This window comes from Lissotriton vulgaris, chromosome 7, assembly GCF_964263255.1.
Source record: "Lissotriton vulgaris chromosome 7, aLisVul1.2, whole genome shotgun sequence".
NCBI classification, from domain to species: domain Eukaryota; kingdom Metazoa; phylum Chordata; class Amphibia; order Caudata; family Salamandridae; genus Lissotriton; species Lissotriton vulgaris.
The window spans coordinates 608,147,842-608,175,731 of record NC_141695.1 but is presented as its reverse complement, the minus strand read 5'-3'; the positions used below and the strand labels follow the sequence as shown (position 1 = coordinate 608,175,731).

The window sequence follows — 27,890 nt, the reverse complement described above, 5'->3', positions numbered from 1 at the left end:
CCTCTCCTATCTCTTCTCCGACCTCTATCCCTCTCTATCCTCTCTATCGTCCGGGGCGTGGACGAGTATACCCACCAGGCAGCGCAAAAGGGGAGACAGAAGACAACGCCAAGCAAGACTCGGAAAACGGACTTTTTTGAACTATTCGAACTATCCGACCTTTCGTACCATTGCAAAGACCGAACTATTGCAGGACAATATTGCTATACCCCTCCACCCCCCCCCCCGTGGCGCCTTTTTCATTCCTTTTTTCTGTTCTCTCTCTCCTCTCTCTTTCCTCCACTCATGTATGCTCCATGTAAATATATATTTTTTTATATACAATAAAAAATTACAGAAATTTAAAAAAAAAAATAGATGTTCTATGTTAAACATAGTCCTAAAGCTATACCAGTGTCTCTTTAGTAGCCTAGTCGCATGATTTAAAATGAACCAAACTTGAACCAATCAGAGACGATCAGTCTGAAGAACACAACCTGAAAGTCGACCAAATTTCTACTACACATAGTGTGTGTAATGAGCCCTCTTGAGCTCCACTCAGTTTTTTTTAAACGGTCTTTTTATTGAAACAAAAACAAGCTTCATCAGAGTTACTTGAGCTAGGTACAGATTCGGAGAGGCGGGCAGTACAAAAGTTGCATAGCGCTGCGAATATTTCCACAAAGACGATTCATATCACAATTACCCTCCCAGGAAACCCTAAATAACAATCATATCCCTCCCCCAGTGTACATCCCCCACGCCTCTAGCTGAGCCCCCTGTATTTAACCCATGCGTCCCAAATGTTCGCTCCTTTCCGTCGGCATCCCCGACTCTGGTAGATCACACGCTCTGCCCCACAGCACCAGTCCAGGTCCTTCTTCCAAGCTGCTACTGTTGGAGGTGCGAACGCCCCCCATGCACGGTAACATTGTGCTTTGCCACTCCCCCAGCTAGTATCTCCGTATGTTTCTTTTTTGCTACAGGGTTCTTCTTACTGGTTCGTTGATAACTTTAGTTACTGAAGAAGCTTTTAAACTCTTATCACATTTCATCTTGTCAGATACTACCAAAAATAGACCCTGTGGCTCTTGTGCCAAAAAGAGGTTATGTTCTGATAATAATTTAGCCGTCTTAGATAGCACAAACAAGACCCAGATGATCCTTTATAAGGATTGTATTTATCGCCTCTACCCATTTCACAAGCCTAAGGCCTGCCAGAGATGCAGAACGTTTTCCATAAAAACTTTAAAGGATAGGGAGGTAAAGCTCTTGTGGCTTCAGAAATCAAGGGAGGAAGGTATTTCAAATGAGGAATTAAGCTTGTCTTCAAAGACATAAAAAGGCCCAGCAGAGGTCTCACTGCCGAGAAAAAATAGTCTCTGAGAAGGTTTCAAGAACAGACGACCCATCTAACTCAAAACAAACTATGAAGGAATCCAAGCAGCATAGTGAATCTGCTGAGGTAACTCAGAGTTTCAAGAAGCCAAAGCTTTAACTTGAACCATCATCACCAAGCAGGCACATACTCAAAAGTTAAAAAAAACAACAACAATAACTTTATTAGGGTCAAGAGGGATTTTAAAGACCAAGCTCCATACTCAAAAGTGCCATTTTCAGAGCCACAGGAAATATAGTTTTGACCTTCATGTTTCCTTCACCTTTAATGAGAACCATTGCACCGATGAAGCTCACTCGTGAACTACAGCAAGAAGTGTGCTGTTGAAAACTTACACCATCGACAATCCAATCCCTATCTCAGTCTACAATAGGGAGGTCGACAAAGCAGCTTAAAGGCAAGACCAAATAAAGATCTTTGCTGACAATAAAGGAACTGTTGACAACAATATCATCAGTGGGACATCCATCTACCACACTTAAGGTTATGCAGAATTCAGCAATTGTGCTGCAGTGGTCCCTAACCTAGAAAAAAAGTACAACGCTCCAGATACTACATCAGCATGTTTAGTAGGACATTCTAAAGTGGACTCAGCAGTAGTACAAGCAGCACAAAGAAGGTTGATGAATCCTTAAGCTCTTTGCACGGTGCCCCCTGACAGAGTAGACAGATGCCTTGACAATATTCGGAAAAGAGTTTTTACTCCATCAGCAGCAACCATCAAAGCTGCAAATATCCTTGCAATTTCTGATGGATTTTTGTAACTGCAATTTTCTTACCTTTAGAAAATCCTCAGGCACTAGACAGTATCCAGAAGAATTTACCAGCAAAGTTCTTCTGTGTCAGAGGCTTCTCTTTGACTTTTTCAACCTTGGAAGTGACAATGGAGGCGCATATGAGCACCATCAGTGTCAGTTCTTTTCTTTCCTTGCCTTTATACTCCGGTACAGAGCTCACTCCCTACTTTCCACTACAGTTAACATGCTTTTTTTCTTCAAAAATCATGGTCAGACTGGGAACCCAAAGCAGCCCTGGCAATTTTGTTCTGACCAGCCGCCCCCCCCCCTCCCCTCCCCCATGGTGCGCAGTGAGCGAGTCTGACCACTACCCACTAAAAGGGGAGTTTGGGTGGGGGGGGGGGGGGTGCAAGTGTAAACCACTTGAGGGCCATGAGAGGCTGGAAACGAAAGTGAGTGTATTATGCTTGCTGCTTTTGTTACTGGTGCTAATATTGCAACACCACTGCAAAACTGGCACCCAGTAACAAAACCGTGCCCCACCCTTCCAGCCTCCTGGAGAAACATCCTATGTCCAGAACGGGCAGTCCGGCCCTGTTCAAAATTATTTTCTCTAGTGTTCAAGGGAACCATGTCCCTCCTAAAACTACACGATGTGAGCCTCGTGGGAACTTCAGAAACAGATGTCTATCACAGATCCCCACAAGATCTGCCTCTGGTGTTTGGCACATGGCTACAAGTCCAGCGGGAAGGGCGTCCTTATAAAGTCAAAGGCAATCTAGGGTTGTAAACCTGTATGTCCCCGAACACTGAAGCAAGCCTCAGAAGGCCCAGTTTATATTTTGATTTGAAAGATGCCAGTAGGTTTGACACTTACCTGTATACTAGGTAGTGTCCTCCTTCTGGACCACCAACAGAAGAGTGTGCCTCCTTTGCTTTGATAAGAGATGTGTAGCAAAGGTTTGGGACTTACAACTGCCAAGTATGGAAGTCGAAACCAAAGTACTAACAGACGTTTTTGCTGTCCAGATAAACATCACCTGAACTCTTACTTCCATTTAGTGGAACCCTGACTGACAGTCTTATCAGACCTGGTCTAAACCCTGTTTCTGCCTCCCAGTGAACCAGCAGGTTGCTAGATGCTGCAGGCTGGTGCCATCTTATCCAGATTTCTTTACTCCACACCTTACACCAGAGAGCTTGATAGTTCAAGCTTTCACCAGTAAGATGAACCCCAAGTCTATTCATATGTCTCCTCCTGACAGAGTCAGATTGTCTTAGGGATTTTTGGAAAGTGGATGTTTTCCTCTTCCTACCTAACTATCTGGTCAGTCTTTGCCAGCTGCTTGCTGGGGAGATATACCCATGCTTTATGGGACTTGGGTGGCGAGATCTTAGCTGCGGTCTCAGAGTAATTTTGGGCTATTTGGCTCAAACCCTGGATGATAGTCAAGACACCACATCCTCTCTGGGCTAGACCCTATTGGCTGCATGAGCATAGCAGTTGGCACTAGCGTGGTGCTTTAAATGCATGCTCTGATGCAATCCACAGGTTTCTCTGTCTCATGCAAATCTCTTAAATGGACATTCAGTTTGATGGACTTTGCATGTTTGGCAAGAACGCTGATTTGGCTTTTTTTTTTAGACCACTGCACCTCCCTCCCACATCAGAGCATCTCTCAGAGGATCATCTGGCCATCGTGCTCCAAGGACTGCAGGTTATTTTGGCCAGAGGAGCCACAGAGAGTATCCCAGGTCCTGAAAACTGGGACTGGCTGTTACTCGTGCTATTTCCTCGTGCCAAACAAGGATGGAGGCCTTCCTCCTATTTTGTGTGTGTGTCATCTAAGTGCCTTCTTGTAAAGGACAAATACAAGATGCTCACATTACCCAGGTTCTGTCTTTCCTAGATGCAGATAACTGGATGGTGGCTGGACCTGCAGGATGCCAAACTTTGTGTACCGTCCTGCAGTCCCAGAGAAGCTACCTTTGACCTCGCCAGTGCCCTTCACGTGTTTTCATGAAAGTGATGTCAGTGACTGTGGCACAACTTCAGAGGATGGGGATTCCAGTTTTCCCCTACCTTGACCACTGGTTGTTGAAAGCATGCTCACCACATTCAGTTGTTTACCACCACCAGACGAAGGTGACCTCCTGATATTGCTTCATTATGAACAATCCAAAGTTACATCTTACTCCTTTTGCAGAGGCTTCCTTTCATTAGAGTGATCCTGGGTACAGTGAAGTTTCCATCCTTCCCTTTACCACAATAAGCGGAGGATATTCAGGCTATGATCCCAATGTTTCAGCCTTGTTCCTGGGATGGATCTCAGTCCTGAAGGTTTTTGACCCAAACCAGGTTTTAGAGGTGATAACAAAAGACCGGCAGTGGTGGCTCAACTGTAATTGGACTATCTGTAGACCTCTCTCCATTCCCCACCCAGAGCTGACAGTGGTGACAGATGCATTATTGTATAGTTGGTGAGGACATCTAGGATAAGTAGAAATCAGAAGACTCTCGTCTCTTGTGGAAATCCGCCTCCATGGGCCATCCATCAGGCGCTAAAAGCCTTCCTACCTCCCATTAAATAAGGACTAGTTTGGGGTCCCACGAACAGTACCACGTGGTACTGCAACAAGCAGGGTGGTGGAGGGTCCTGGGTCCTATGCCAAGAAACACTTAACCTCTGGAGCTGACTGGAATGCCGGAGCATATCCCTGCTCATTAACCACCTAGCTGAATTTATGAATGACAAGGCGATGAACTCAGCTCAACTGCTCTCACCTGGTAGATCACATGCGGTGGTTACACCCCAAGGTGGGAGACGGCATCTTACAGCAAGTGAGAGCCCTGGCTAGATCTTTTCGCCACTGGTAAGAATGCGCAATGTAAAAACATTTGCACTCTAGAGTTTCTGAGACAAATTCAGAATAGAGTGAAGCACAAGATTCCTGTGCACCTTTCCACTGTCTTCTGCCCCAAGTTTTGAAGGAGGTCAAGAACAACGAAGTTCAAAGTCATCCTATTAGCTCCAGAGTGGGAGAGTGGTACCTGGAACCTTTTGGAATGAGCAGTTGTCCTCCGATCAGACTATGGCTTTAACTTCAGGAGGACCTTTTGTCACAGCAGCAGGGCTGAGTCTGCATCTCCATGTGTAGAGAGGGAGTGGCAGCATCAAACTGCATTTGATCTTCCTCCCGAAGTTGAGCATGTCAACCTGGTTGCAAGCCCAGGGACATTTTAGTGGACTTGTGTGGTGCCCTTAATAACTATCTTGTGCAGGCCAAGCTGGTGGATGTCCCTCTGTTTGTTTTATGTCTAGCCCAGCAAGGACTTGCATTGACCACATTTAAAGGTTATCTGTCGGACTTTTCAGCCTTTTTATGTTTACTGCACCAACTGTCCTATTTTTTGTGATGAGATTTCTGAAAGGTTTGACTAATTTATTTCCTCCAAAGCCTTTTTTAATGCCACAGTTGAATCTGAATTTATTTTAGTTCCCACTTTCCTCATATCCACACCTTTTGAAACAATGTACAGCTGTCTGCTGCATCTCCTGACTGAAAATTGGGCTTTTGGTCACAGTGACTTGAGCCCTCCGTGAGTGAACTCCAAGCTCTCTCCGTGCAGCCACCTTACACCATCTTTTACCCACATAAAGTGGCGTTGAGGACCAGGGTGGCCCTTTAACTAAAAGTTTTGACTGCTTTGCATGTTCAATAATCTAACACTCTCCCAATGTTCTTTGCTCTTCCTTACTGCGTGAAAGAAGAGAGACTCCTTTGGTTGGACCTCAAAGGAGTTTTAAGCTTTTGCAATGATCAGAGACCATTGGGTGGACGATCAGCTCTTTGTGGGGTACCATGGGGCAAAGAAGGGCAAAGCAGTGCAGAACAGGACTCTGTTTAAGTGGCTAGTCCTTCTGCCTTACGATCTGCAACGCACTGGCCAATACGCAATCTCCAGAGGGATTGGTGTACACTCCACCAGGGCCAAGGTTGTGAAGTGCCTGCCGCTGACATCGGTCAGGATGCGAAGTAGGCATTTGTACAGATGTTCACTACTGCGTTAACAGTCAGGTCCGACAGGATGGGCCGTTCGGTCCTGAAAAACATTTTGGTATGAGACATTCCACAGGTCTGGGAGGTACTGCTTTGGTATTTATTGAAAGGTGAGGAAAGTGCTTTTAGAAGTATCCATCAAATGTTACTTACACTCAGTAACGATCTTTCTGGTGAATACTCTATCTAACTGCAGTTTTCTCACAGACCTCCCACCTCCTTGTTCTATGAAATGGTCTCTTTTACATAAAAAAAAGTCCCAATTTAGGAATCTGCACACTGGTTCCTCTGTTTATTGTTGGTTTCTGCATCTGAGTGAGCAGACGGAGTCAAGAAAGAAACTGAGGACGACACACAGGGGTGGCACTTATATTTGGCTCCACCACTTCTGGTGAAGAATGAAGTCAACGTGAAGCTGTGAAGCCGCACGATTCCACCTACCTGCATGGAGTGCATTGCTGTTAAAATCTTCCCGATCCAGTGTAGTGCCCGTGGATATTCTAACTGTGAGGAATCTGCGGTTAGATAGAGTATCCACCAGAAAGAGCATTTGCAAAGGTAAGTAGCTTGTTCTCATCTAGCCCCAAGTCTGGAAGACCTACCAGAAGATAAGAAGAATGAGGCGCTCAATATTTTGAGTGTGGGTGAATGAATATCGGCGACAATCATGAATGCGTCTATACTTGTAGCAAACATAATTCAGGCCGCTGGCAGGAGCAGCTGTCGTAAAACAGAGATGGCTGTATTGCACTTCATATAGACCAGAACTACAAAGTAGAATTTTGGAAATGCTATTTGATGGTGAATCTCTTTATGTGAAACATGCAGAGGAGGCACTCCAAGGCATGGAAACAAACCTGGAAACTGCCAGATCGCTTGTAGTACTTCAGCAATGCAGACAACAATCCTTTAGGCCTTACAGAGGGAAATAACAGCTATCCTATAGAGCAGGATATCGGCTGTGCAGGGATCAACCAGCCCATTTCCAGTATCAACCATGCCATCTGCAATACCAGCCTCGGTAAAAGACCATCAACATCATATTTGAGAACTATGCCAAGACGAAGAACTGCTATGCAATCTAGATCACAGGATACTGGAAGAAGAAGCTGATGGAGCACAGGCACTGGTCACCAAGAGTCACTGCCCAGTTGGTAGGAAAATGTCCTCGTGCTTAAGAGCTTGGAACATGATCAAAATTGACAGATGGGTCTGTGAACTAGTGAGAAAGGGTTGTACTTTTTAGTTTGCTAAAAGACCTTCAAATAAACCACCATGCAACATCTACATCTGCAAAAATGTGCAAGCTGGAATTCTTTCCATGATAAACAAGCATTTGTAATGCAATAGGTCTCGCATTTTTTAAAGGTAGAACTGTTGGCGTCGAAAATAACTATGCTTTTTACTTTTGCTTTTTTATTTGCAACAATAAATAGACTCCTTGCACGCATAAGCACCCATTAATAATCGACCTATATGCAAGAATACAGAGCAAGCTACCCCGGAGTGATAACATGAGTTTAAGTTGAGTAAAGTTACTAGTAGTGTAGTAATAAAAAGAGTTTCTCTTTTAAAAAAAAGTAAAAATAAGCTCAAAATGATAGATTACGCTTATATACCTTTCTATGTTTGTCTTCAGAAAATAAGGGTCCTTTCAACTTTGCAGCTATCAAATGACAAGACATATTTTATTAAAATAGGGTAAGCCAAGACACAGTTTATATATAGATATATTAAGCTGCTGGGTTGAAATTGTTATCTTTATTTGCAGCGAGGAACTTTATATCTACTATTTTAGTCTACATGAGACAACTTATGATGATTTGTGTATTGCAATGGGACAGTTTGCAAAAACTGCAATAGAAGTATCCAGGATGTGAGGCTTTTCTACAAATGATACCCTAAATTTATTGTAAACGGTGGGATTTATGGTACCAGATAAAGTAACTTCAACAAGAATAATGTGAGGAGCGTTTGGTTGAATTGAAAAGAAAAATAACAAAGCAGTAGTGAAGTGTGGATATGGCTTCGGCCTGGTTGCCCCCACGCTCCTCGCTCTCCTGCTCTGAGCCTCCTGCTGCCTGTGCCTGAGCCTCCTGCTGCCTGCTCGCCGATCCCCGCTCCCCAGCCGCCGCAGGGCTGCCCGCCAAGCCCGCACAGATTTTCCCGCCGCTACCTGCCTGCGGCCCGCCCCCCCACGAGCCGATTGGCTCACACGCTCCCGCCTCCCAGCGCACCCTCCCTCCTGGCTCCCTTCTTATGACGCCCCTTGAGCGACCGCGCAGCGGACGCGTGCAGTGGGAGCACCGAATGAGCGCCGAAGGTGCGCCAAAGGTAAGCCCGTCTGCGTCTGTCCGCGTCTGGATCGCGCCCAGCGCTAGGACCCCCGGCCCCCGACGAACGTACTACGCCGCGACCCTCAACGCACTCAACGCCGGCCGAATCCCGGGATGCTACCGAGCCACCCCAAGACGCACCCACGGACCCTTCTGCTGCAACTCCTGCAAGTTCACCTGCATCCGGACCTACACCACTCCAGCAGGGCCCAAGACCTCGACGAGCAACAGCAGCAGACACCTGAAGTGCATCCTGCTCAACACCCGCTCCATCCACAGACACGCCGTCGAGCTCTGGAACCTGCTCAACACCACAGCCCCAGATGTCGCCTTCCTCAGGGAAACCTGGATGAACGCCTCCTCAGCGCCCGACATCGCCATCGCCATCCCAGACGGCTACAAGATCATCCGGAGGGACCGCGTCAACCAGACAGGAGGAGGCATCGCCATCATCCACAAGAACTCCATCCGCATCACGACCAACTCCGACGACTCCCTCGCACCCGCCGAGCACCTGCACTTCCAGATCCACATCAACCCCAATACCACCCTCAGAGGCACCCTCATCTACAGACCCCCGGGACCACGCACACAATTCAGCGAGGACATCGCCGACTTCGTCAGCCCGCACGCCCTCCCCTCCGCTGACTACATCCTCCTCGGGGACCTCAACTTCCACCTGGAGAACAACAACGACCGCAACACCACCACCCTACTGGACAACCTCGCCAACCTCGGACTCAAGCAACTGGTGACCACCCCCACCCACAACGCCGGACACACACACGACCTCGTCTTCTCATCCAGCAAGGACATCGCCTTCAGCCACGCCACCGGACTCCACTGGACGGACCACAGCTGCGTCCACTTCAGCTTCAAAAGGACCACGATCCACCACCAACAGCAACAGGTTGCTCGCAGAAGCTGGAACAAGATCACTGCTGACCAGCTCGCGACCTCCCTGAGCAAGAACCCACCTACCAGCGCAACGAACCCCAGCCAAGCGGCCACCAACCTCACGAAGTGGATCAGCGACTGCGCAGATGACCTCGCCCCTCTGAGGACCCCGCCTACCAGACCCGGCAGCAAGAAAGCCCCATGGTTCACCGACGAACTCAAGAGCTCCAAGAGGAACTGCAGAGCCCTGGAGAAAGTCTGGCGCAGAGACCCAACTCCGGACAACATGACTGCCCTCAAGCTCGTCACCCGAAAACACCACCAACTGATCCACGCCACCAAGAAAACTGCATTCAAGGAACGACTGGACAACAACGCACACAACACCAAGGAACTCTTCAACATCGTTAAAGAGCTCTCCAACCCCAACGCCGGAAACAACAACATCACCCCTTCGCAAGACCTCTGCAACTCCCTCGCCTCCTACTTCCACAACAAGATCGCGGACATACACAACAGCTTCAGCACTCAACCGACGCACGCCACGACTGAACCACCACCGCCCCCCACCACCACCCTCCGCGCCTGGACCCTGATCAGCACCGAAGACACTGTCCGCACAATGAACTCCATCCACTCCGGATCTCCGACCGACCCTTGCCCTCACCACGTCTTCTACAAGGCCGACGCTGTCATCGCGCCCCACCTGCGGGACATCATCAACACCTTCTTCGACACCGCTACCTTCCCGGAGAGTTGGAAGCACGCCGAACTCAGCGCCCTACTAAAGAAGCCATCAGCCGACCCCACCGACCTCAAGAACTACCGACCCATCTCGCTGCTCCCGTTTCCCGCAAAAGTCATCGAAAAGACCGTCAACAAGCAGCAGGCCGCCTTCCTCGAGACGAACGGATCCCTCGACCTCTCGCAGTCTGGCTTCCGGGCCAACCACAGCACCGAGACCGCCCTGATCGCAGCAACCGATGACATCAGAGCCCTGCTCGACAACGGAGAAACAGCGGCCCTCATCCTCCTAGACCTCTCCGCGGCCTTCGACACTGTCTGCCACCGTACCCTAGTACAGCGCCTCAGCAACGTCGGAGTCCAAGAGAAGGCACTGGAGTGGATCATCTCCTTCCTCGCCGGAAGGACACAGAGAGTCCGCCTTCCCCCGTTCAGATCAGAAGCTACCGAAGTCATCTGCGGCGTTCCTCAAGGCTCCTCGCTTAGCCCAACCCTCTTCAACGTCTACATGAGCCCCCTCGCAGCCATCGCACGCCAGCACAACCTCAACATCATCTCCTACGCCGACGACACCCAGCTGATTCTCTCCCTCACCAACGACCCCACCACCGCCAGAGCCAACCTACACGAAGGGATGAAGGAGGTAGCCGAATGGATGAAGGACAGCCGCCTGAAACTGAACGCGGACAAGACTGAAGTCCTCATCCTGGGATCCTCACCCTCCGCCTGGGGCAACTCCTGGTGGCCCCCCGCCCTAGGCAGCGCACCCAAACCAACAGACCATGCACGCAACCTGGGCTTCATCCTGGACTCCTCCCTCTCCATGACCAGACAAGTCAAGGCCGTCTCCTCGTCGTGCTTCAACATCCTACGCATGCTACTCAAGATCTTCCGATGGATCCCCACCGAGACCAGGAAGACGGTCACCCAGGCCCTCGTCACCAGCCGACTGGACTACGGCAACTCCCTCTATGCCGGAACCACCGCCAAACTCCAGAAGAGACTCCAGCGGATCCAGAACGCCTCAGCACGACTCATCCTGGACATCCCCCGCCACCACCATATCTCCGGACACCTGAGAGACCTGCACTGGCTCCCGGTCAACAAGAGAATCACCTTACGTCTCCTCACCCACGCACACAAAGCCCTGCACAACCAAGGCCCAGGATACCTCAACAGCCGCCTCAACTTCTACGCTCCCAAACGCCAGCTTCGATCGACCGGCCACGCCCTCGCCGCCGTCCCCCGCATCCGAAGAGCCACCACAGGGGGAAGATCCTTCTCCTGCCTCGCCGCCAAGACTTGGAACTCCCTCCCGACCTACCTCCGCCTGACCCAGGACCACCTCGCCTTCAGGAAGCAGCTCAAGACCTGGCTGTTCGAGCAGTAGCGGACCCCCCCTCCCCTAGCGCCTAGAGACCCTCCGGGTGAGTAGTGCGCTATACAAATGCTTTGATTGATTGATTGACTAATTATCAAAACTATGCCCTAGCTGTTTCAGCTCTTCCCTCATACAGTTTAATTCCAGTCAAACAATACACTCAGCAGCTTCCTTGAGTAAATGCTGTCATGCACAATACATGTGTATCTCCTTGCTCCCCTGTTGATTTGGTCTTTCTCAGTCTGCATTACAAAGATACTAATATCTTTCTAGAGACTAAACTCCTGTTCTTATGAGATATTTGTTTGTTCACTGTTATTTATTTGTTGTTAAGCATCCTGCCACTCTGTGCTTAAGATCCTCACATGCATGCTATGTCAAGATCTTAAATAAGAAATGTAACGTGATGTCCCATTGGTGTATAAGAATGAACTAACTAGATATACAGTATCCCAGCGCTCACGCTTAAAGTTTCAAAATCTGCGCCTCCTAATGTAATGGCTTTGAGTGTGTGTCAGCTCCCTGAGAAACATTCTAGCCTCTTGTGGATTCACCTGGCATCATTTAGAAAAGATCTGTATTACCCAAGAATAAAAAACCCTCTGTGCACTGAACTGAAACGGACATGATTAAAGCACGGCGAAGGCACTGTTAGAATGCATGCTTCCTGAAAAGGTGCTCACCGGGTGACGAAAACCGGGCAGTGTGAATGGGACCGGCATGGATGCGAAAATAATTCCACCTTCCTGCTACAATTATGACCAAACAAGAACATGCAACCACTACTCCCAACATAAACAAGCATGACTAGTGTTTGTAATCGTCATGCTGTGTGCATCAATTAAATGTGTGCCGTGCTCAAAACTGCACCCGCTGTTTTCAGGCACCATCTGCAAGCGCTTATAGAATTCTCCAGGAATGTACATTTTCTGATGAGTGGACAGAGTCTGTACAATACTTTGAAAACTCGCTGAGACAACCATTTTTTGTGCGGAAAGTCAATTGAAAGAAAAAAAAACATGCATTGCACTGCAGCACAGATCATGTGAATGTGTAAGTTGGCCCTTTTGTTTACGTTTACTCTAAGATTGCGGAAGCTTTGTTATGAATGGCAAGTTTAGACCTTTTGCCTGAATTCTGGTGCTGCAGTCGAAAACAAGTTGGCCGGCGTTGCTTTGGAACGCATAATGTAAATGTATTATGCTTGTGCATTCCAAAGGAGTGCCAGCCATCTTCTATATTCTTCTCGAGGGGAGAGGATGTGGCAAGAGCAACAGCCCTTGAAGATGGCAAATAGGGTTCGTTTTTTAAGAGGGAGGCATGAAATACCATATTGCTTGCCAAATCAATTAATCTCTCTCTGTGTACCTCTGTAATGGATTGTTGATGTTAAAACTAAATAGCACTGCATGCTGCTCCCTCTGGCTGTTGGTAGTTCAAAACAAGAAGCAGCGTGTTACTGCACAGGACAAACGGGAATGGGCGGTGAGGTGGGGCGAGCTGTGCGCTGAAGAAAAAAAAAGCACACAGCTGACATTGCTCACGATTAAGCAATGCAAGTCCTGCTGACGCGCTGCTTTAAAAAAATGCATATTGACACGTGCATAAAGAATATGAATGTGTATGGCTGCTCTTGTTTACTACCTATATTAACTGCAACTCCGCATGCTGGGCTGCAATAAACATAAAAGAAAGTTCCCCTCAAACACATCAAAAACACAAAAGCGGACGAAAACAGTAGTTAGGCCCTGCTGGTTCCAAACTAAACAGAAGTCAGTATGGATCAACAGCCAGTAAAAACCCAGCTAACAAGAGGTATGCCAACTTTAAACAAATGGCGAGCAGCAGGAGATATTACCCGGCAATAGGCAGAGTTTCACCCAACAAATAGATTACTTGATGTCGCGGAGAGACAGCGCATGCTCTGCCTAGCCAAGACCTAAAAAGGGACAAGGGAAAAGGTTCCCAAATCCCCGAAAAACATCAGAATTCTCTTCCCCTTTTTTTTTATTAAGAAAAAAGACAGGAGGGTGGATGCCAATTTTAAATCTACAGCCGTGTAAATACTTTTTCAAGATGGTTTCACTGTAGGAACGTCTTCAGCTGTTAATAGAATCAGAATTTATGACCACTTTAGATCTGCAAGATGCCTATTTTCACATTCCTATTTGCCCTAGCTATCGAACATACTGTTACACAAAGGATATTTATAAAAGTGCATGTCACTGGTTGTAGCTCATTTAAGAAAACAGGGCCATCAAGTGTTTCCATATTTGAACGACTGGGTGATAAAAAGTCCATGGTACAATTTGGTCAGAAAATCAAAACAAGCATGTTTGAGTTTATCCCAATAACGTGGGATTAGCAGTCAATATAGAGTAGTTGTTAATAAATCTATGCCACAATTCAGGGTCTGGTAGAAATTTGAATACAAAAAAAGCAAAGGCATTGCCCCACAGTGGAGAGGTAACACAAATTGGAAGACCTAGCAATTCAAGAGTTCGATCACGGTACAACAATTTACTCATCTTTTAGGCATGAGCTCCTCCTCTATTCCAATGATTCCACTTTGCAACTGGCATATTAGGCAGCTTGAGAGAGTGGATTCAGATAAAAGGGTATTTCAAACGATTAGGTTGAAGTAACAACAAAGATTAAAAAAAGGATTGGTGGTGTGGATGAAATAGTCCAACATATCAAAGAGTCTCCGTTTCCTCATAGAGCCTGCAAAGTTTATTTTGATGGAAGACATGTCCATTGAAGGATGGGGAGCTCATCTCCAGGAACTGGTTATCAATGGCAGGTGTCCTTGGGAAGAAAGATGCCTGCATATAAACCTAGTGCAGCTTATGGCAGTGGGATTAAGTCTTCGGTCCTTCTTAACGAGACTGAAAGTATTTTCACTATTGATACACTGACAATACCAGCACCATCTTTTATATATAAAACTATGTGGAATAAGATTGAAGGAGTTATAGAAGGAAACACAGGTGCTTTGGAACTGGGCAACACAGTACAGAGTATCTGTAGTAGCAGAATGTTTACTGGGCAGAAAAATGAGTGGGTGGATGCCCTCAGTCGTAGTGCACCCAATTGTGATCACCAAAACCCCAGATTTACAAGATGTTTGCAGTGTGGGGCAAATTGAAAATCTATCTCTTCGCTAAAGACTTAAATTGCAAATGCCAATTCTGCAAAAGCAGGTGTAAATTACCACTGTAGTGAGGGGAATGTCCTTTTGATTGTATGATCAGGAACTTTTGCATACGCAGTTCTGCCTCTTCCGCGAATTCCACAAGTGCTAAAAAGAGAATAAGTTGTAGAACAACAAAGGTTTTGGATCCTACGTCTACCCAGCCCGGATCTCAACAGCAAAATAAACAGAACAGAGTGGCTGGATAGGAAAAGTTTGTATCGTTAGTATAAGTCACACAGTCGAAATGTACTACGTTACCAAGGTCTTCTGTACCAAAAACAAATTTATTTAATTTTTATCTGGTTTTTAGATTCATCAAAACGCATGGGCAAACCAAAGACTGTCACGACAGTGAATACATGAATACAGTATTTACATTTATACACACATACAAATATACATTATTTACAAGGTGAAAGAAACACAATTGAATAAAGACAGTTGTAAAAGACACACCAAAAAAAGCAATAACATTAATCAATATTCAAACATTAATTGCATTTATATACAGTGAGAAAATTCCTACAAAAAGCAAGGGTACAACCAGTCCATGGGGATGTGAAACCAAAGGACAGGCGGGGACAGATGGAGTAGTACGCCTGCCTGCCTGACAACACTGTGGTTGATATTTATATTGGGTTGCACCACTAGGGTCCCAGGTGGTATTTACTTTCTCTTCCTAGGTGCACCCTTTTGAATGACCACAGGATGGGTATGTCGACGCGTTTCGAACCGGATTATTGACGGTTCTCTTCAGGACGGGGACTGGGAACAATGATTCTGTAACAATATACAGAGTGAGTGTCAGAGTTAGATATCATAATTGTGTGAAAAAACTTTTAGCAATGACTCCACACCATGAAAAGACTTTTACCTGCACGTGGCAAAGAATGTGCCTTGGTGTCGGTAAATCGCCAGGAAAGGGGTTGATTCTGTGAAAACATACAAAATTGGAGCTTAGCACCCTAGTCCGCGGTGGAACTTTCGGGCTATACTGATACACATCACCTAGTGCCATCAAGGACAAGAGCTCGTACCTGTGGTTAGCCGGTTCGGGTTCTTTAAGGTTTAGTTGTCCGCCACGCGGTACACACACGAGAGTGGGACTGCTTACATATTGACAATGTTTCAATGTGCAAGCTGAAAATGACACACAGAAATCGGCGCGCGAGATTAGACAAGTACTTCAGTGTGAGACAAAATGTGTAAGTTGTGGAGCCGAGTAACAATTCCTACCTGAATAAGTAGCTTGTGCAACATGTGGCATCTGATGTCAGAAATCACTTCAGAGCTGGTATATAAGTGAGCCGGGACCTGCGTTACAAGAAGGCAAGGGTAATTAAACCAAGCTTTCCCATGGGGCGGAGGGTCATGGCGATATGGCGCTTAGCGCGTTTTGGCAGGGAACCTGCAATCCACTTACTTTATCAGGAGGATTCAATCACTCGGAGTATCTCGGACTGGAACACGCAAAGTCTGTTAGTGTGTCTCAGCGCTGGCTTGAATATTTGAAAACTCCCGGGCCGGTTGGCTTGTGGGAGTGGCTAGTAGGCGGAGTGAGTGAAGGATCATGGTCCATGTAGTTCGGGCCATTTTTAGATGAATATTGACAGACTTTCGTTGGGCACAGGACCTAGTGAGTACAGCGTGTGATCATACCGGGGCATAGGTATTTACAATCAGATTGACTACGTGTTGGACACTATATCAACAAGACATAGTGAGCCTACCAACTGTTGGACAGGGTGCCAAGACAATGCAACAACAATCATAGTATGTACAACATGTACAGACTATTGTGTAGAAAATAAATAAACAACCGGGTTAAAAACAGCAGCACAACCAAGCTCAGCCGAGGAACTAAGGGTTGGATCACAGACTGGAAATTTCAGACATTTCGTTCAGGCCAGTGTTAGACGTGTCAAACTTCAGAATGAGGTACGCTTCTTTCTGAGACAAGCGCAAATCAGGGTCTCCACTGCCACCCCTGATGACTGCCAGGACTGTCCATCTGATGTCTTGACTGGAATGGTTTTTTTGCAAAAAGTGTGAAACAAGTGGGGCTGTCAGGATTTTATTGTTGATTCTTGAGCGGTGCTGAATGATGCGCTGGCGAACCTCCTGAGTGGTTTTGCCGATGTACAGCATATTGCATGGGCATTGGATTGCATACACAGTGTACTTGGTTTTGCAGTTTGTGTGTTCATTTAGGCGCCAGAACTTCTTCCCATCTGTGAATAGTGACCCCTCCATGGTGAGTTCGCAGACGGAACAGGTCCCGCACTTGCGGTGCCCCGTGACAGGATTTGCTCCAAAGATGGTATTCTGGTGATCCCTTTTAGGTTGCGGTCTAGTCGATGTTATCATTTGCCCAATGCTCCTGGAGCATTGGGCAAATGATAACATCGACTAGACCGCAACCTAAAAGGGATCACCAGAATACCGTGCCCAATGCTCCTGGAGCATTGGGCAAATGATAACATCGACTAGACCGCAACCTAAAAGGGATCACCAGAATACCATCTTTGGAGCAAATCCTGTCACGGGGCACCGCAAGTGCGGGACCTGTTCCGTCTGCGAACTCACCATGGAGGGGTCACTATTCACAGATGGGAAGAAGTTCTGGCGCCACAATGAACACACAAACTGCAAAACCAAGTACACTGTGTATGCCATCCAATGCCCATGCAATATGCTGTACATCGGCAAAACCACTCAGGAGGTTCGCCAGCGCATCATTCAGCACCGCTCAAGAATCAACAATAAAATCCTGACAGCCCCACTTGTTTCACACTTTTTGCAAAAAAACCATTCCAGTCAAGACATCAGATGGACAGTCCTGGCAGTCATCAGGGGTGGCAGTGGAGACCCTGATCTGCGCTTGTCTCAGAAAGAAGCGTACCTCATTCTGAAGTTTGACACGTCTAACACTGGCCTGAACGAAATGTCTGAAATTTCCAGTCTGTGATCCAACCCTTAGTTCCTCGGCTGAGCTTGGTAGTGCTGCTGTTTTTAACCCGGTTGTTTATTTATTTTCTACACAATAGTCTGTACATGTTGTACATACTATGATTGTTGTTGCATTGTCTTGGCACCTTGTCCAACAGTTGGTAGGCTCACTATGTCTTGTTGATATAGTGTCCAACACGTAGTCAATCTGATTGTAAATACCTATGCCCCGGTATGATCACACGCTGTACTCACTAGGTCCTGTGCCCAACAAAAGTCTGTCAATATTCATCTAAAAATGGCCCGAACTACATTGACCATGATCCTTCACTCACTCCGCCTACTAGCCACTCCCACAAGCCAACCGGCCCGGGAGTTTTCAAATATTCAAGCCAGTGCTGAGACACACTAACAGACTGTGCGTGTTCCAGTCCGAGATACTCCGAGTGATTGAATCCTCCTGATAAAGTAAGTGGATTGCAGGTTCCCTGCCAAAACGCGCTAAGCGCCATATCGCCATGACCCTCCGCCCCATGGGAAAGCTTGGTTTAATTACCCTTGCCTTCTTGTAACGCAGTTCCCGGCTCACTTATATACCAGCTCTGAAGTGATTTCTGACATCAGATGCCACACGTTGCACAAGCTACTTATTCAGGTAGGAATTGTTACTCGGCTCCGCAACTTACACATTTTGTCTCACACTGAAGTACTTGTCTAATCTCGCGCGCCGATTTCTGTGTGTCATTTTCAGCTTGCACATCGAAACATTGTCAATATGTAAGCAGTCCCACTCTCGTGTGTGTACCGCGTGGCGGACAACTAAACCTTAAAGAACCCGAACCGGCTAACCACAGGTACGAGCTCTTGTCCTTGATGGCACTAGGTGATGTGTATCAGTATAGCCCGAAAGTTCCACCGCGGACTAGGGTGCTAAGCTCCAATTTTGTATGTTTTCACAGAATCAACCCCTTTCCTGGCGATTTACCGACACCAAGGCACATTCTTTGCCACGTGCAGGTAAAAGTCTTTTCATGGTGTGGAGTCATTGCTAAAAGTTTTTTCACACAATTATGATATCTAACTCTGACACCCACTGTGTATATTGTTACAGAATCATTGTTCCCAGTCCCCGTCCTGAAGAGAACCGTCAATAATCCGGTTCGAAACGCGTCGACATACCCATCCTGTGGTCATTCAAAAGGGTGCACCTAGGAAGAGAAAGTAAATACCACCTGGGACCCTAGTGGTGCAACCCAATATAAATATCAACCACAGTGTTGTCAGGCAGGCAGGCGTACTACTCCATCTGTCCCCGCCTGTCCTTTGGTTTCACATCCCCATGGACTGGTTGTACCCTTGCTTTTTGTAGGAATTTTCTCACTGTATATAAATGCAATTAATGTTTGAATATTGATTAATGTTATTGCTTTTTTTGGTGTGTCTTTTACAACTGTCTTTATTCAATTGTGTTTCTTTCACCTTGTAAATAATGTATATTGGTATGTGTGTATAAATGTAAATACTGTATTCATGTATTCACTGTCGTGACAGTCTTTGGTTTGCCCATGCGTTTTGATGAATCTAAAAACCAGATAAAAATTAAATAAATTTGTTTTTGGTACAGAAGACCTTGGTAACGTAGTACATTTCGACTGCGTGACTTATACTAACGATACAAACTTTTCCAAAAAGAGAATAAGGGAATCTTGCTGATTAATTCTAATCCCACAAGCATGGTCAAGACAATTTTGGTTTACTGAAAAAATTCTGCTCTTGGAAAGCTCTTCAAATTCTGCTGTCACAAGGGCAAGACCTCTTGACCACAGTCAAAGTTCCGGTCCAACATCCAGATCCAACATCCATATTCAGATTCAACATCCATATCCAGCTTCATTGAAGGTTCATGCTTGGCCCCTGAACACCTTTAATGTTCAAGTTTAAAAATCCCAAAAGACTGCAGAAAAATCCTGACGGAGGCTAGATCTATATCAACAAATAAGACTTACTGTAGTAAATGGCGAAGGTTTGTAACTGGTGTGAACAACAAAGTTTTCATACTATGTCTTCTATGCCCCATTAGATCCTTCCCTATCTTTTAAATCTTGCTCGATCAGAGTTAGCCCATGTATTGATCAAATTTCATACAGACTCAGTTTCCTATTTCTGAAAGGAATTTAACAAACCTTCATTTATAGTAGTAGGATAATAAAATAATTCATGAAAGGCCTCTTGAAGTCTTTTCCCCTGTGAAGAAATCACAAGTGGTTTGGCAACTCAATATAGTTCTGTCTCAGCTTATGCAAGATCCATTTGAGCCAATGAATAGGGCAGGATTAAAGTTCCTTTCATAGAAGGTGGGCCTACTTTGACATGGACATCAGCTAAAAGAGTCAGCAAAATCCAAGCTTTCACTATCAAAGATCCATTTCTCCAGTTTCAGACTGACAGAGTGATGATAAGAACTAACCCGAAATTTATGTCTAAAGTGCTTTCCGATTTCTACATGAATGAGCAAATCATGCTTAAATTACTTTTTCTATATCCAACAACTTCTCCAGAGAGATCCATACATTATTTTGATATAAGATGTCCTTATTTTTCTTGGGTTCCCCTGCAGATTTCTGCCCACTAGTTCAGGGAGCTTGGTGGCTAACGAGGTATTTTTGGCATCAGATGGCGTTATCGCCCTCAAGGAAAAGTCCAGATCAAGAAAGGCTGAGATCTAATTGCTCTAGAAGTTTTATTGAGCGGGCTAGGCATTAATATCCTCAGGCTAATGTTCTGATCATTGGGGCATGAGTGCTTCACTCTCCTCTGGGTTACCTTGCTACGGCAGTGAGCTTGGATCTAAAGAACCAAACCTATTGTACAAGGGGACGTTGTGCATATATTGCTGGTTTATTTTAGGATACTTGCAGGATAAAAAGGAAGGATTCATCACAACTTGTGACAGACTTATTTGGGAGGCCAAAGGGGGCTTATAAAAATATCCCAGGCGTAGTAAGTTCACCAGTTACCCCTTAAGGGATCAGTAGAACTGTTACTTAGCAAATCATAAACAACTGTAGGGTCTCTAAAGTTGATGACAACACTATCTCCGGAACGGTCTTTTGTCTCCTTCCCAATCCACTCCACACGCTTAGTGCACAGTATGTTGCTGGCCATCGAAGTTGGAAAGTTCCTGAATTTACCAAGCCAGTTAAGATATTTATTGCTCAGTTCAGTGTGGTCTTCCCTCGCCCATCTCTCAAACCAGGGACCCCCGGACATCACAACTACACATGGAGAGACCTCTGGGAATAAGTCAGTAGTACAGGGGCCTTATTTTGAGGCGGATTGGGAATGACCACTACATTTCTGCAGTTACTTCTTGATGGTAATTCTTCAGAGTATCTGTTGAGGGTGTCAATTGGACATGTGTTCCCTTTTATCCATTACCTCCTATGTTCCATGCTTCCCCCAGACCATGGTCAGGTCCTATGCTGCTTCTATGGTTCTGGGATAGTTCGGTCCTTGAAATACCAACTCCATCCAGCTGGTCTGCCTTTGGGGATAAAGTTTTGGCATGAGGATGTTCACAATCTATATTGGCTTTGGTCAGTGTGATTACTCAAGAATCGAGGACAACTATTTTGTCCAGAAGCGGCGGGAATTCATGGGGTATCACCCCCTTCAGTTGGTCAATTACAGTGCCTATAAACTCATCTATCCAAACTGGTCTCTGTACAACCAGATTTTTGCCTCCTTTTAAATGTGCCAATTATCCTGTATTGTCCTTAGATTTGGAAAGCAGAGTGGACGTTACCTTTGCCCATCGTAATGAGCCCTGTTGACCCAGTAGTAAATGGTATACTTTTGAGATGGTTGATAAGACTTACCCCTGCAGTTATTGGTTGTTTCAGTGCAAGAGGTCAAGAAGGGTGGACCAGCCCAGCCTCATCGCTGATGGGCGCAGACGGAACCGCTTTTGGCCTAGACTTCACACGGCCACGTCCAGCGCAGCGAGAGCCTGCACTAATGTGTAGAGTGCTTCCGAGCGCATTCTGCAGTAGTTGGCGGCTTCCTGCTGCAGTAGCTGATGGGGGTTGAGGTCTCACCCTGGAATTGCCGTCACAGCCGTCCCGCGCAGCGGGAGCCATGCACTATTTTGCAGAGAGCCTCTGGGCACATTCTGCAGTCATTGGCGGCTTCCTGCCACAGTGGCTGATGGGCTTGAGGTCCCCCAGAATCGCGGACATGGCAGGCCTGCGCAGCTGGAGCCCTATGCTAATTTGGAGAGCCCCTCCGGGCATGTTCTGCTGTCGTTGGCTGATGGGGGGTTGAGGTCTTCCCCTGAAATTGCGGTCACAGCAGTTGGCCTTGGTTCAAAATTGGGGGATCCTGATTGGGCACATATATCAATATGTTTGATATTTGCCTCTTTCAGTAGACATGGCAAAGTCATGAAATTAGTTATCCTAACTTTGCCATCTACAATGTTAACACCAGGTGTTGTGGGAAGGGTAGGCCCTCAGGGAGCCTAGTGATCTGGATTGGTGTATATGTGGGGTGTGTGGTGCTTGAGATTAAAACAATTGGGGCTGCAAAAAATACTTGATGGTTTCAACATATTATGTGGGTCAAGGGGGTTGGAAACTATATTAGTAAAACGAAATTTATGTTGTTTAACCTTTGTCCCTCAACATGCTCCAAACCCACCTTAGTTGGTATACCATTAGAACAGGCTCTTCATTTTGATTATCTAGCGATTACACATGATGAGAAGTTGTACTGGACATCACATGTCGCTGAAAGAAGATTAAAATTAGAACAGCAAAGTGGGGGTCCACTGAAGCTGTATAAAGTTTTGTTGTGTAAATTCATAACACCAGTAATCCAACTATATACATATCAGGCACTAGCGGCTGCACTTTATGTTGCCGAGCTATGGGGCCATAAGAACATCATACCCCTGGAAATGGCTGAGAACAGATTTATCAGGCAAATGATGTGTCTACCAGTCAGCACTCCCTTAGTACCACTGAGGCTTAGTTTCGGTCTCGGGTCAAAATCCATTCATTTTCTGGAGACGAATCTGGGCCCCACCTGAACTTCTGCCCTATTGAAACAGGTTGATGGAAATTTGCAAACATCCAAACCCTGTTAACTTACCATGGATTAAATATGTGAACAACACCTTAATCGGGATGGGTTTAGATAGCCTCTGGATTGACCAGGCAGGCTGTTGTACCGATATTACTGTGAAGGAGTTAAAAAAACATTTCTACACCTATAAACTTAATATTATTTTAACACTGGCACAAGGTACTTTAACTACTTCGTTTTTATTATTATAATTATAGATTCAGTTCTGTTATGGAAACCTGACCTCAAACGTTGTAGGTCAAAATGGACAAAACCTTTAAATAATATAAATCAGTAGTGTAGCTTGTGTGGTCAGAAGAAAGAAAGTGTATAAAGAACTATGGGCCAAATGGATTATTCCAATTTGCCGAAAGCTGGGTGTCACTAGGTATACGGAAATTATCAGGATTTTCCAACCTGATATGACTCCCTATCTGGTCTTTGCAGTGTCCAGATAGTTGTTTTACTCTTGGTTAAAAAGAAATAAGTAATAGAATATTAGCAAAATCCTACCTAACAAGGCCTTATTGCTATTCATAATTTTACAATTTAAGTGCTTTTTAACTTGTACGTGAAGCTGTAAGGATCTTGTGTGATTTTATGTCTATCCGAATGTCACATTGATTTGTCTTATCAAATCAAATCAAATAAACTTTATGTGATTTTTTGCATTTGTCTTATCACTTTTTTAAATATGCCTATCTGACACGGGCCACTTGTGATGAGGACCTTTGTGTACTCACCTGGTTATCGGTGTTAAAATGGTTAGAAACCTCGTAGTCAGGTTTTCCAAGCATTGGAGAGACAGCATCTGCACTACTTTCAATGCAGGGACCCACTGAACGCTACAATACCTTTGGAATGAGAGAATTTATGGTAGGGATGTGCAATAGATGACCTTTTTCTTTCTCCATCCTGCAGCAATGATGATGCCACAGCAACAGCCTATGATGATGCCACAGCAACAGCCTATGATGATGCCACAGGTCCAGCCCATGCTGATGCAGCAACCACAGCCCATGATGATGCAGCCGCCTCAACCGGCCCCGTCTGCCGCAGCCTCTTCGATGGCAGCAGCTGAGCAGCAGACCTTCATCAACCAGCAGGCCCTCCTTCTGGTGAGCAGCACCTCGGCAACTGATAAGAATGAGCATGCCAATGGGGAGAAAGTGGAAGATGGAGAGAATAAGACACTAAAAGAAGTAAAGAATTATCTGCAAAATGGTGGGTGGAGGACTGAGGTGCAAAAGGTCTGTAAGGATATCAATGAGCGGCCACTGGAACTGTAAAGTGGTGGGGCGAGGAGCGGGGGAAACATAAAAAGTCAAAAAATATTAAAACTACTCTTACCTGCTCCAATGGCCGCCGCCTTCCTCCTGATCCTCGCGCCCAGGTCAGGTACTTGGTGCACACTACGCAGGCTCCATGCTCCAAAACCCAGCGCTGCTCACATGCTGTGAATACTATTTCAGCATGCGAGCAGCACTGGGATTGGTCTGAGTGCCTCGGTTCGGCGCTCAGACATAGAGTGGTAGCCTGTGTTGGTTTCTCCACCCAGCTGTACAACACAGTTAGGTGGGGAAAGGCTACGTGCGCATGACGGTTTAGCCGGCGCTGGCCAAACCACCATGCGCATATAGCAGTGCCCACCACTCTCCCCTCCTCTGTGGTGCTGCAGCATAATTGTGGCTGTCCACACCCCTCCCTCAACTGGCAGGACGCAAAATAAAATGACAAGAAAAACCTTTTCTTATCATTTTATGTGTCCTTGCCTCTGCTGACTTTCAGCAGGGGGGTGATGCGCCTCCGCCATAATGGTGGAGCCGACCATGAAGGATATTGCTTGGCTTCTCCAAAAGGTAGCTTGTGAGCTACTGGTAGCTCTCCAGTTTAACTATATGTAGCTTTCCTGTGTGTAGCCCAGCCTACTAAATTAGAAGCTCTTGCTTGATTGAAATGATATGTGTACCACAATCGAAAAGCATGTATTCAGGAAGAAAATGTGTGTATTTTCAGAACTCAAAAGCTGATATCTGGAGAAAATGGTTGCATTTTCAAAATATATGAAAATATGATATTTGACAGATTTTTCAAGGGGCGTTGAGATTTATTAGTAATAATATTAGTGACTGGGCAGTGCAGCCCACATGAAAGCATTCCACATTGCCAAAACCTTTTTATTTTACTTCTGGAAACCAAGCCTGATGAATTGAGGTGAACACTGCCCGTAATCTTTCATATGGTGGACAATAACATAATCTTGCCTGATGTGGTCACTATGCCACAATAACAATGTTAGTAGCTCGGGTGATTTTCACTAAACATATGTTGTTGTCATCTCAGAAAAGGTTGGCGACCCCTGGCTTGGAGTATATCTCTAGGACATGCCTAACATTAGATTGGAAATTGACCCTATATAGGGACAGAGGCACTTCCACTCTGAAAGTATTCCAGCATAGCATAACTTTATGTATGTATGCACTTCTGCAGGAAGTTCTGTATGAAAGGCGGGAGCTTCTTTAGGGGCATAGTGCAGAAGTGCCTAAATACATGGGCAGGAATGCAGGTGACTCTTCACCAACTGTGTCCGTCCCAGAGATGGAAACTAACATGCGAGGATGAGGATAACAGCCTGAAACTTCACCTATTCATCACTGAGTAGGTTTCCAATGTCTTGGCGAGTTGAGGCTCTTGTGAAGTGCAGGCATGATCTTCTTGCTGTAGCAGGCATACAAATATTTTCCAGTGTAGAGCCTTCCAGCGATAAATACACTGCTTTAGAATTTGTTGATGGCTGTCAGGAGTGTCTAGTATTTGCTTCCAAGGAAACCTAGGGAAATGACTTCCAATCCTGAGTTTGGCATATAACCAAAAATGGTGCGGTTCTGGGCTGATCATTGTATATTCCTGTGCCTCAGAGTGTAAATACAAAAATGAGTGTAGCATGTGCTGTGTATCACTGTCTCAGTATGTACAGCGCCGTGTGCTTGCACTCCGGTCTGGATTTACGCATCATTTAGTTTAATACATAGTATAGCAGGATTAAAATATTCTTGGTCCAATTAAATACGAAAATTAAAATAAATAGTTCAGTTGCATATTAGTATAATTCGATTTTTCCTGATGGAAAACTGGTGTCACAGGTAAAGAGTGGTTCATTTTGCCGTCTAGGCTCAGCAGATGACACTTCAAGCAAGCGTGCTTTCTCAACAACAGCAACAACAGCAGATGCAACAGCAGCAGCTTCAGCAGCAAAAACAACTGAAGCAGCCAGAGAAACAGCAAAAGCAGCAAGAGCTGCCGCGGGCTCCTGAACCCCCCAGGGCTCCTCCTCATGGCTCGACACCTCCAGTCCCTGCGCCACCCCCTGCCCCAGTGGAACCTACTGGACCAAAGCCACTCAACTCCCAAAAACAGTCAAGAGCCAGCCAGAAGAAAACCAGCCCAGTGACTCAACCCACTGCTCCAAAGCCTGTAAGTACTTTTACTTTCACTAAATTGAGTTGTCTTTAGCTGAATAAAGGGATGAATGTGAGCATAGAGTACAGCTTTATGACTAGCCCCCCTCTAGGCGCTATTGACCTCTGACTGTCACTGCCAAGAAATTGGAGGTAAAGAAATTTAAGGGACTGATTTAGAGGTGGGTGGACAAAGTAGTGGCCAACTGGATGGCGGAGGATACTACCTCCACCATCCTGAGAGTACCCCACCCACCACATTTGGAGAAGTCTGCCAGACCTGCGGTCATCTCAGTACCTTGAACGGAACTGCTGCCTTAACCAAATACCCTGTTCACCAAACTCGAAATGAGGCCTCAAGTGGCTTGCTGAAAGAAGAAAAATATTGCAATTCTCTCAGCGTGGATGAGAGGATGTTTGGTAAGAGTGGAGTAACAAGGCAATCCTTTACTCTGAGACTTAGTGATTAGACGAGTTAGGGAGCCATAAGCAACAGGGTGGTACCTTTTGATTTTTCTGAGATTGACTCTGATGGGCACCTTGAACTGCACTGCCCGTGTGGTGATCTCTGTGCCTTCACAGAAGCAATCATACCTACAGTGATCTTTCTGCCATCACAGGAGTCACTGGCGAAAAAGTTTGGTGTGCATCCGCTAGGTTTCTGACAGCCATACGGCATACGTTTTTCATTTTTCAGAAACAAAAGACGAATCCCCCCCCCCCCCCCACAGCCTGGGAGTTTTTTCCCAGGGTGTGAGGAGAGTTTATTTTCTGTTTGTTATGGACAGAAAAAAAAGACCTCACACTGTCTGCTCTAAACAGGGAAGGTGTTCTGATGCCCCAAAGACATCTACTCCTTAAGAATAAGTTTTCCAATTCCTTGTAAAACTGATGGTCCGCCTAATTCATAATTGAGCAGGCAGACCAAGGGTTTAGCGGCCAAGGTACTCTATTGCTTTTGTGATGGAGTACTCTGTCATACTCAGTCACTTTTCTGATGGAGTACCTTGTCTAACGAACTCTAAATCCGGCCCCAAAGTCCCTTCACATGCATGTTTCATCCAAACAGGCGTAAATATACATCCTAATCCACCCCGTACAGATTTACTTATAGATCCCCTATACACAAACCCATCAACAGGCATACATTTATGCCCCAAACATGCAGACCTGCGGTGGGCACAATGCAAACTACAAATACACATTGAACCCTCATGCAAATAGATCCATTGATTGGCTGCACAGCCATGGGATGCACAGCTACCCTCTTCACACAAAAACACACAAAACCACAAGAAGATACACACAGATTTCCCCCACCCACATTTCTCCTCCAGACACACACACACACATAAATTACACTGACAGCTATATGTTGGTGCCTCCCAGCCTCTGCCACCACATCACTTACATGTCCCCCAAAATTACCACACTCCACACAGGTCCCTCATGTGCCTACAATCTGACATTCAAAGCACCAGCCATCTAGACACACTGAAACGTTTATGTGTTCTTTGGTGTTATGTTGATTAGTTTTTTAGAGCACAGGAATAACCCGAAGATGTCAAGGCGCTAGAACTGTTGAAGAAAGACAGAAACCCTGATGGCAATTACTTAGGGAAAAGCCA

The 27,890-nt window shown here is 45.9% G+C and overlaps 1 protein-coding gene across 2 annotated transcripts in view; it reads left to right on the top strand.

Moving 5' to 3' along the window:
- The window catches only part of MYO15B (myosin XVB), a 961,787-nt gene that overhangs the window by 422,681 nt on the left and 511,216 nt on the right, over nt 1-27,890 (top strand). For both annotated transcript variants that reach the window (XM_086930750.1, XM_086930751.1), the window contains 2 exons: nt 23,726-23,922; nt 25,976-26,278. In XM_086930750.1, coding sequence (XP_086786876.1) covers nt 23,726-23,922; nt 25,976-26,278 — 500 coding nt within the window. The remainder of the gene's footprint in view (nt 1-23,725; nt 23,923-25,975; nt 26,279-27,890) is intronic.